We start from the raw sequence: 10,000 nt of genomic DNA on the forward strand, positions 1-10,000 counted from the left end.
TTTTCCTTATACGATGGAGGCTGGACCTCTCAGCTCATTGTTTGCCGTGCCATGTTCCAGGATTTTTGGGCAGGTACATGTATCTTTTTTTAAACTTAAGGATCTTAGAAGTTGTCTACTGAGGTATAACAAATTGAGCAAAAATCATCACAACGTGGTCAATAGATTCTATTATTTATGAATGCCTACATGAGTAAGGTTCTACGCTCTCTTCTGGAAACTTGTTTTTCATTTGATCATCAGTCATCATCCATTTTACATTGCTTATGTCAATTGGGTACTATATTGGATGGCATGTTTGCCCTCCATTTGTTTCTCCAGGGCGTCTTCAACTGAGAGATTGTGGAGCATTACGTCTCTTCAGACTCTAGCTCTGACCAGGTTTTGTGAGGCCAGCTCCTCTTTGTTTGCCCATCTATTTCAAGACCGATGATCTGGTTGATCCACTTGTCACTTCTTATTACATGTCCAAACCATCCTAGGCTAGACAATTATACATCTGAGAGCTAGGTCTAATCCAACCAATGAATGGGGGGTAGTTTCTAAAGAAACTGTGGGGGCTGCGTCGGTGGGGAAGTAGTATACAGAAATTTGGTTTTATCAATGGAGTTGCTAATGTAAATTGGCCACCGTACAGAGATTCTAAAAGCTGACATTTCGAGCGTTAGCCCTTTGTCAGTGCGAAACGGACAAAGGGCTAATGCTCGAAACGTCAGCTTTTATAATCTCTGTACAGTAGCCAATTTACATTATCAACTCTGTTGATAAAACCAAATTTTTGTATACTAATCCAACCAAGCCAAGCTTTATGCAAAGGACGCTGTTTTTACATTATCATCAGCCTTAACATAACACATCCCACCATATTATTGACTGCTTAGTCCTCTGAAAGTGTGACAAGTCTGTCTTCTTTAGAGGCCAGCATTCACTTTTGTACAGCATGGTGCTTCCGATGCAACTGTTGTTTTTAGACTCTTCCTGTGTGGTTAGTGATAGGGTCTTTCTTGATAGCAAAGGGAATTATTTCCTGAATTTATCCCAGGTACAGGTAGCACTCACTCTTGTGATTGTTGCAGCCTCACAGCCACCAATGCCATAGTGGTATCTCCCAGATAACAAAAGGAGTCTGCAACCTCCTGTCTGTAGTTTTTGAATACCACATGGTCACAAGGCTTGCCATTGATGGAGCAGGCAGTACCAAGACACCTGGTTACATCTAAATGTAGGGTCAGAGGATGGCTTGCCACAGATGTTACTGCACCTCTTATGGACGCAGTACACAATGTACAAAACACCTACATAACCCTAACCGTAAACCCCAATTAGCTCCTTTCCTGCAGACACCATAATTATGGGTGCTTGCCAGAGTCTCTCAATGTACCAAGGTGTGTAGTTGTGCTCGTGTTCACTCACAAACCATTTTGTCTCTAACCAAGACTTTGAGAGGAACAACTTCTCCAGTAGTCCATCACTTGCATCTGGTAATATAGCCAATCTGTGTGCATATAAGAGTTCCCATGAACAACCAGTTTTATTTCACAAACAGGCTTTCAGTGGTAAAAAACATTTTAGCGTTGGAGTCCTGCCCCAGTCTCTTCAGAGATCCTTTTCACCTTCTCACCCAAGTCACTCTTGCTTTTCTCAGGGCAGCTTTCCATTTTGATGTTATTCTTCTTACCCTTTCCCTATTTAAATCACACAGTTAAAAGTCATACTTTGTTGTTTTGTCATGTTGTACTTTCATTCATCATAATCAATATACATGTTATTTGTGTTACTTTAGACATTCATGGCAGAAATAGACCTAAGTGAAGAGCTTGTGTATTATTTTGGTCTTTTTCTGATGAAAAGAACAGAGGATGGAGAAGCAAGGAGTGAGTTGCCTGATTGTTTTAAAGTAGTGTAATTTTGGTAAATATTAATTATATATCAGAGAAGGTAATTGTCACAAAGGCTTCAAAACAGAGAAGTTTAAACCTGTCAGAAAATAATTATCTTGGGTTATGCAACACAACAAATATGCCAATCTATAAAGATTGAATGAACTATGATGAAGTCAAGATTGGAAACCTACGTTTATTATTGACAGTTTGATTGCCTTTACATGTACATGAGTTGATTTTGTTCATGTTTTTTGGTTTGCACCACACCAAGTTTAGTTTGTTTTGCAAAAAAATCTGTCAACATGAAACCATTTTCCAGTGCAAACATTTTTTTTGGCCCACCAAGACTTTCACAAGTGCCACCAAACTTCAGAGATGCCATCGACTAGCTTTGGAGGCCAACAGTGTTTTGTCAGGCAAGAAAATATATTGTTCCTGACAGACACATGTACCCTTCTACAGTCATCATATTGCATAATAATTATTGATACCCCAGTACCAAGCACGGTAACCCTTCTCCTGAGCAGCAAAAACGTTCCCCAAATACCCAGCTCTAAGCCCCTGCCATGACCTCTCACCATATACTTCACAGACATCCCTCGTAAACTTCCAATGCAACCTCTTCTCCCAAAACATCTCCTTCCTTGCTTTCTCCCAACTTCTTCAGTCTTGTACTCATTCTTCGTCTCTCCCTCCTGCAACATCCTCTCATCACTTGCCTTGGTACATCCAAAAAAAGAGCAAGTTCCACCTCCTTCACACAATCATACACACTGATCATTCCCCTCCATCATCCTTCGTCTTTGTTTACAACCTCACTACACTCCCCTTCTTGTGGAATGACCCAAACATTATCAACCTCTTCCTCATTTTCACATCCATTGCCCTCATTTCCCAACCACTCCTATCCAAAATCCCAGCACTGCACCTCGCCACTCCTATAGCCCATGCATTTATTGCCCACCGCTACAACTTCAACCTCACCACCAGTTTCACCCTCCTCAAATGCTCTTGCGCTATCTTCTTCCCAAGCTTGTACCCATATTGTCCCTCTTCAACAACAACATGGTGAGAGGGATCATTGCAAGAACAAATAACAGTGGAGACAATTCCATTTTGCACATCAACACTAATCCTCACTTCCTCTTGCTTCTGCACATTACCCAACCTGTCCCCTCACCTTGTCCAACCAACAAGCATCCTTGTTATGCCTCTTTTCCCCTGAAGGGAAAGGAAAGAAGCTTTATTTAAGTGTGTAGTTGTTCTAGCGCTGGAGCTCTAAATGGGGACACTGTAAAACTGAAATGAACAATTAATGCAAATCAAGTCAAATCTTTTGAGGGAGAGGGAAAACCAGAGTACCCAGAGAAAAAAACCTCTCAGTGCAGAGTAGAGAACCAACAAGCTCAATCCACAGGACGCCAAGTCTGGGAATTGAACCCGGGCCACATTGGCGGGGAGGCGAGTGTTCTCACTACTGCACCATCCCTGCACCCCAAATACCACTCCAGAACCTTGTTGCCCTCCCCTGCATTTGTGGTTTGGGTTGGCCCTGAGTTTGCCTTGACCCCCAACGTCTTGTACAAGTGCCTCTGGTTACTGTTGAACAAGGTGTCCGTCTAACCTTTGTACAGTTGTTTACAAACCATTGAATTTTCATGCTCTCAGAATGGATTTTTCCTCTTCCACAATAAATTCACTGCAACCATCCCTTCCTCAGCAACCTAAAAAAGAACCTCCTATTCAGCCAATCTGTCACTTTCCTCCCTTCCTCCTACCCTTGCCAAATCCTGCTGCCATTTCATGGTGTTTGTCTCAACCTTCTTTGCCACCTGGATTTCTTCAAGCATTTGTTACCTTTCTTCTTCCACATCAGCACCAACCTGTGTCCTTGACTATATATTGATCTCTGACATCCTCCCTTCCTTCACAAGATTATGCATCAGCCCTTCCACAACCTTCACCTCCTCCTGTCACGAGGATTCAAACCAGGAACCTCAAATTTCACATTGTTTCTGCTTCTTTGGACTTTCTTTTTGTTCTGTTCAATTTAAGATATTTTCAAATATCTTTAAGATGCAATGCCCTAGCAAGCACCACAAGTGTCCATGATGTTCACGATTGATGTAAACCTCACATTATTCCTTCTTCTCGTAAGAAAAAAATTCCTAAAAGTGTAAATCATTGTGTTAAAAGACTGTGAAGTTTGTTCAAACTATCAATTGGTGCCAAACAGGCAACCTTCTTATTGCTGTCAAGCATGTGCAGACAAAATGAAAGGTGCAGAAGTCACTTGCCTTCCACCAAAAGTGGCTTGGGTGATTCCCAGTCTCAGTGCTGTGTATGTGGGTAAAGATAGTTGCTCCTCTATGCTACTCAAAGAGGTTTTTCTCTAGTACATTTACTCTGGTTTTCCCCCATCTCACCAAAAAAGGAACATTACCACCACATTATAGGCATTGTTGAAAATAAAATGTACAATCTTCTGTACCTAATAAAGTGTAATAATCGATAAGATGCCTTTCTTTTTTTTTAGTTGTGAGGAGGTTTCAAAATTACGAAGCACCATATTTGACAGTAAAGCAAGAGACAGGAACTTGCCGTGTGGCTGTTAGAAAAACGTATGATTGTCTACATGAAACTGTTGTACTAAACAAATCAACTATTGACTGAGCAATTAGGACGCAGTTTCAAACAGCAAATGAGTTGTAAGGAATGGAGAAAGGTACTGATCATGGCTAGGTGTTGGGTGGGGTGATTCCAGCAGAGGTACATGTACTTGTAACTGTTACGGTACATATAACTAAAGTCAGATGAAGAAAATTAATGCATTTGTCATGCATTCAACTTTCTGGTTTTTACCAGGTCTCTTCAGGCCATTTGGATCGTTCAATGGACTATCTTTTGGCGACCTTTATCCCAGTTTGTCTCCCGCTCTTTCTTTCCTTTTTTCCTCACAGAGACACAGTTATTTGCCTCTGTTCTTCTCTTATATGTAAATAATTATGTATTCATTACTCTTCAGGCTGTTGTGGGATCTACAAATAGAGGAAAAAGTTCTTCAAGACACGATAGGAATGAATCTTTTATATGTTCAGGTACACAGAAAAGAATATCATTCAATATATATTCAAAAATAAATAAAAATAAATAAATAATAATAATAAACAACATCGTTGCTCTTTGGAGGTTGGGTGCCCGAAACATCCTGGAGCTTCCACTATTGGCAGCCAGCTCCAAGATGGAGACTGCACCGATGGCTGGCAAAACCTGACAACCCAGCCATGAGCCCCCACGCCTCCGGTAAGAACAGGTACCTGTCACACTGATACACAGTGGAAAGCAGAGGGTGGGGAGGGAGGGAAACAAAAACCGCTAAACGCTCCACACACACAATGCTCCTACTTCCCGCCACACTGATAAATATGCGCTACAGCCCAAAGCACGAGGTATTCCACGCATGCTCAAGTATACTAAAACCACCGACCAATTGGCTGCTCTCCTAAGAAGGAGAGAGAGGTTGTCATAATTGATGTTGCTATCCCAGGTGATGATAGGGTGAAGGATAAGGAACTTGAGAAGGTAGAGAAATACCAACTATTGAAAGATGAAATTGCAAAGGTCTGGCAAAGGCAAAAAGTCATTGCAGTGCCTGTTGTTATTGGGGGTTATTGGAGCTGTTAAGGAGTACATGAGGGGAATCGGTGTGAAGGTGAGGTTGGAAGTTATCCAGAAAACAGCATTGTTGGGGACTGCAAAGATACCAAGGAAAGTACTATCCCTGTAAGAAGAAGAAAAAAGAGAGACCTGGGACCGGGCTGAACACAAGCAATGGAAATAATAATAATAATAATAATAATAATAATAATAATAATAATAATAATAATAATAAATATCATTCTTTCCTTTTAAATCTTGGAAAAATTTGGCCATTGAAGTGCTTGCTTGCAGAATTCGGGAGGATAAGGGAATTAAAGGTATTTTAATCAATGAGGAAGAAATCAAACTAACACTTTTTGCTGACGATATGACTTGTTTTCTCAGAGATATCGCATCGTATCATCGTTTATTGGCAACTCTGCAAATTTTTTATAAGTTCTCCAACCTTCGAGTTAATGATGATAAAACGGAGATCTTTGCCATGGCACACATCACCTGGATCCAACTAAGTTTTCTCATAAAGTACGAAAATCAATTAAAATCCTGGGAATTGTATTTGATTATCATATAGCATCAAGGATGAGAGCCAACTTTGACTTAGTTCTTAAGTCTATCAAAGATATATTGAACATGTGGAAGTGGAGAGGACTTACACTACTAGGAAGAATTCAGATTGTTAAATCCTTTATTCTACCAAAATTTTTGAGTAAAGCGGCGTTGATTGCAGTTTTTCGGAAGAGTTGATTAAAGAGGTCAACAGTTTGATTTTACCGTTTCATTTGGAAAGGTAATGATAAAATCAAGCGTTCCGCTCTCATCAACGATATCGAAGATGGTGGACTTAGGATGCTAGACATTCAATCGATGATTCAAGCTCAGAGGGTGATGTTATTAAAAAGATTTGTAGATGAAAAACAAGAGTTTTTTGAAGATAATACTAGACTATTTTCTTTCTTCTCCATAGGTGGAAAATTCATTCTTAAGTGTAATTTTGATACAAGAAAGTTGCCTGTCTACCTTCCAGCTTTTTATAAAGAATGTCTTAATGCTTGGTCAGCACTTAATGAATCTCCTATAAATACGTACAGAGACGTCGTGCTCAAGTTATTTGGAATAATAAATACATAATTGTTCAAAAGCTATCAACCTTTGAAAAAAAATTCTATTCTAAAGGAATTATTACGGTCGGTGACCTCCTGTCTGATGCGGGAGTCTTTTTAAAGAGTGCAAATGTGTTAAATGCAAATCTTTTCCCATTAGAGCGTTTTAAATTAATGGGTATTGTCGATGCAATCCCTCGTGAATGGAGGCAGATCATTAGACAAAGTGCACAACATCTCCCGCCCTTACACATCGGTGACACAATTTATTAAAGTTGGAAACTCTCAGGTAGCCTTGTTAAAGGTCTCATCCAAATTGCTTTACACTGCTTTTAAAAGCAGAAAAAAGCAAGCTCCTCCCACAGCTCAAAAGAAATTTCTGGAGAAGTTTCCCCAGCTTCAAATTGATTGGAGCAAAATATACCAAAAATTTGGTTTTATCAACGGAGTTGATAATGTAAATTGGCCACCGTACAGAGATTCTAAAAGCTGACGTTTCGAGCGTTAGCCCTTCGTCAGAGCGAATCGAGGGATTATGGGTTACGTGTAGTTTTTATAGTAGAGTAGGAGCTACGCTATTGGTGGTAACATGGCAACGTGAAAAATAAATATTAGTTAAATGAAAAAAGCGTTTCGTTAATACCGTGAGGATTAAGGGTGCCGATTTGAAAGATGAATTTTTGTTCCAGATTCTTGCGGCTTTCCGTCGTACCTAGATGTAGGGAAAGGCCGCAGATAGCCATGTGTTTTTTTTTGAGTGGTTAGGCAGATTAAAATGGCGAGCGACTGGCTTAGATGCATCCTTGTCATTCTTCTCAACATCGCGAAGGTGTTCGCGGAATCGGTCACCTAGTCGTCTACCTGTCTCTCTCGTCTACCTGTCTCACCAATGTATAATTTATTGCATAACGTACAGGTTATGCAATAAATGACATTTGCGGAGGTACATGTGAAACGATCGGTGATCTTAACAGATCGCTTAGGTCCCGATATCTTGCTAGTGTTAACAATGAAAAGAAGTTTTTTTGCATCGTGAGCGCGCGCATTTGAAAGTGCCGGGTTGCTCGTTTGTTTTGAGCGCGCTTCTAACTAAAAAGTTGCCTACGTTTTTGTCGCGTTTGAATGAAATAAGTGGAGGTTGCGAAAAGATTCTACCAGTCTCGGGATCATTTTGGAGTAATTTAAAATTACTAAGAATGATGCTTTTTTGACTGCGTGATTATGAGGATGGAAAGAATGATGGTGAATGGAATTCTGTGGATTCTTATCTTTCTGTTTGATCTTTGTAGTGATGACTGTCGATGTCAATTGTTGGGCGCGATGATGGCCCGCTTTGACCACAGAGACAGGATAGCCACGTTTTTTTCGAACTGAACTGCACAAGAACTCCTCTGATTTGCTGATTTGCTGGAAAAATCGGAGTCATCACTACATAGACGTCGAAGTCTCGAAATTGAGAATAAGGAATGGAGTTCTTGACATGTGATGGATGTGACGATGAATACAACAAATAACTGTGTGAATCAGTAGGTTTGTAGTGCACACTAGTACATAGCACGTTGCCTCTAATAGAAACTTTGATATCTAGAAAGCCAATGAAGTTTCCGAAATTTCCCAGGTATATTTAAGAGCCGGATGAAAAGAGTTGAAGGAGGTTATAAATTGATCGAGTTCTTCTCTGCTGGATGAAATAGCGCCGATGCAGTCGTCGATGTAGCGGCCGTAGAGTTCAGGTTTGGGGCCGTTGTAGGGCTGATTAAAAAAAAATGTTCGTTCAATGTACAAAAAAAATTGGCATAGCTAGGTCCCATACTGTGCCCATCGCTACACCATTAATTTGTTTGTAATATTTGTGCCGGCGAATGAAAAATTTGTTTGTATTAAGCGTTAAAAAACAGTTCGGCGTTAAAACTAGTTCGGCAAGGCGGAGGAGCGTTTCCGAGCTAGGTTCTTTGACAGTGCGTTGATCGAAAAAGTGTTTAAAGTGCTTGAAGACCTTCGCTATTAGGAATGACTGTGTATAGAGATGTAATGTCCATGGTGAAAATAAGTTTGTCTTGGCCGGAGAAATTGAAATCGCGGAAAAATTGAAATGCGTGTGTAAAATTGTCTTTAAATGTATGATGGCAAAGATTTGACGATAGGCGTCATAATCCTGTCTAAGTAGCTAGAAATGAATTCGGTGGGGCAACTACAGGCAGAAACGATAGGGCGACCTGGGTTGTTGGGTTTTTGTGGGTTTAGGCAAGAAGTAAATGCACGAAGTTCTAGGGGTGTTGTTTGATGAGATTAGTGGCAGTGTCCGGTAATTCTTGATTAACTATAAGATTTGATGATTGTCTTTGACAAGTTTTTGATTGATATAAGATTTTGAATGGTGAATGACAAGTTTTTTGATTTTTGCATTTTTTTTTGATTTTGGAATTGAAAGTTGGCCGCAAAGCTTTGCCTTCTTTTTTTAAAGGTCGGACCGGTAAAGGTCGGACCGCCAAACAACTACCGCGCCGCCTTTGTCGGCCGATTTGACAACTATGTCGTTGCGTTTACTAAGATTTTTAAAATTTTTTTAGTTAAGCGAATTTAGCGCCCACTCCGAAAAAAAAGGTTTGCAAAAAAATCCGGGAAAATTTCCGCTTTGGAAAAAAAATTTTTATTAAGGGCCGAAAATTTGTGTGTTTACCAAAAGGCTTTTAACTTAATTTTTTATTAAGCAAGATGTTCGAAAGAGGATTTCACTTCTAATAAAGATATTTTTGAAACACTTCTAGTTCGCAAATCCAAATGGACTCCCCCAGAGGGACAATTTGCCTCTTTAGATTTTTTTTTTTTTTTTCAAAAAAAATGCCGTCACGACATTCACAAACTTAAATTCAATCGCAACACTAAATTTTCCAACCTTTCCTCGGAAGAGTGGGCGGCGCTTAAAAATCTTAGTAAACGCAACGACATAGTTGTCAAATCGGCCGACAAAGGCGGCGCGGTAGTTGTTTGTTGGTCCGACCTTTACCAAAAAGAAGCTTTGCGGCAACTTTTCGGATACCTCGTTTTTTGCCAAAAATCCCTAAAGATCTCACTTCCAACAATCAAAAACTTGTCAAAGACACCATTCAAAATCTTATAGTTAATCAAGAATTACCGGACACTGCCACTAATCTCATCATCAACACCCCTAGAACTTCGTGCATTTACTTCTTGCCTAAAATTCACAAACCCAACAACCCAGGTCGACCTATCGTTTCTGCCTGTAGTTGCCCCACCGAACTCATTTCTAGCTACTTAGACAGGATTATGACGCCTATCGTCAAATCTTTGCCATCATACATTAAAGACAGTACACACGCACTACAAATTTTCCGC

General features: G+C 40.1%; 1 protein-coding gene across 1 annotated transcript in view; it reads left to right on the forward strand.

Annotated features, from left to right (window-relative positions):
- Nucleotides 1–10,000, forward strand: part of LOC138033595 (sorting nexin-17-like) — a 35,864-nt gene that overhangs the window by 11,243 nt on the left and 14,621 nt on the right. Inside the window, 3 exon segments of the mRNA XM_068881388.1 lie at nucleotides 1,784–1,874; nucleotides 4,420–4,504; nucleotides 4,909–4,981. Coding sequence (XP_068737489.1) covers nucleotides 1,784–1,874; nucleotides 4,420–4,504; nucleotides 4,909–4,981 — 249 coding nt within the window.

This window comes from Montipora capricornis, chromosome 14 (assembly GCF_036669925.1).
Source record: "Montipora capricornis isolate CH-2021 chromosome 14, ASM3666992v2, whole genome shotgun sequence".
Taxonomy (NCBI): domain Eukaryota; kingdom Metazoa; phylum Cnidaria; class Anthozoa; order Scleractinia; family Acroporidae; genus Montipora; species Montipora capricornis.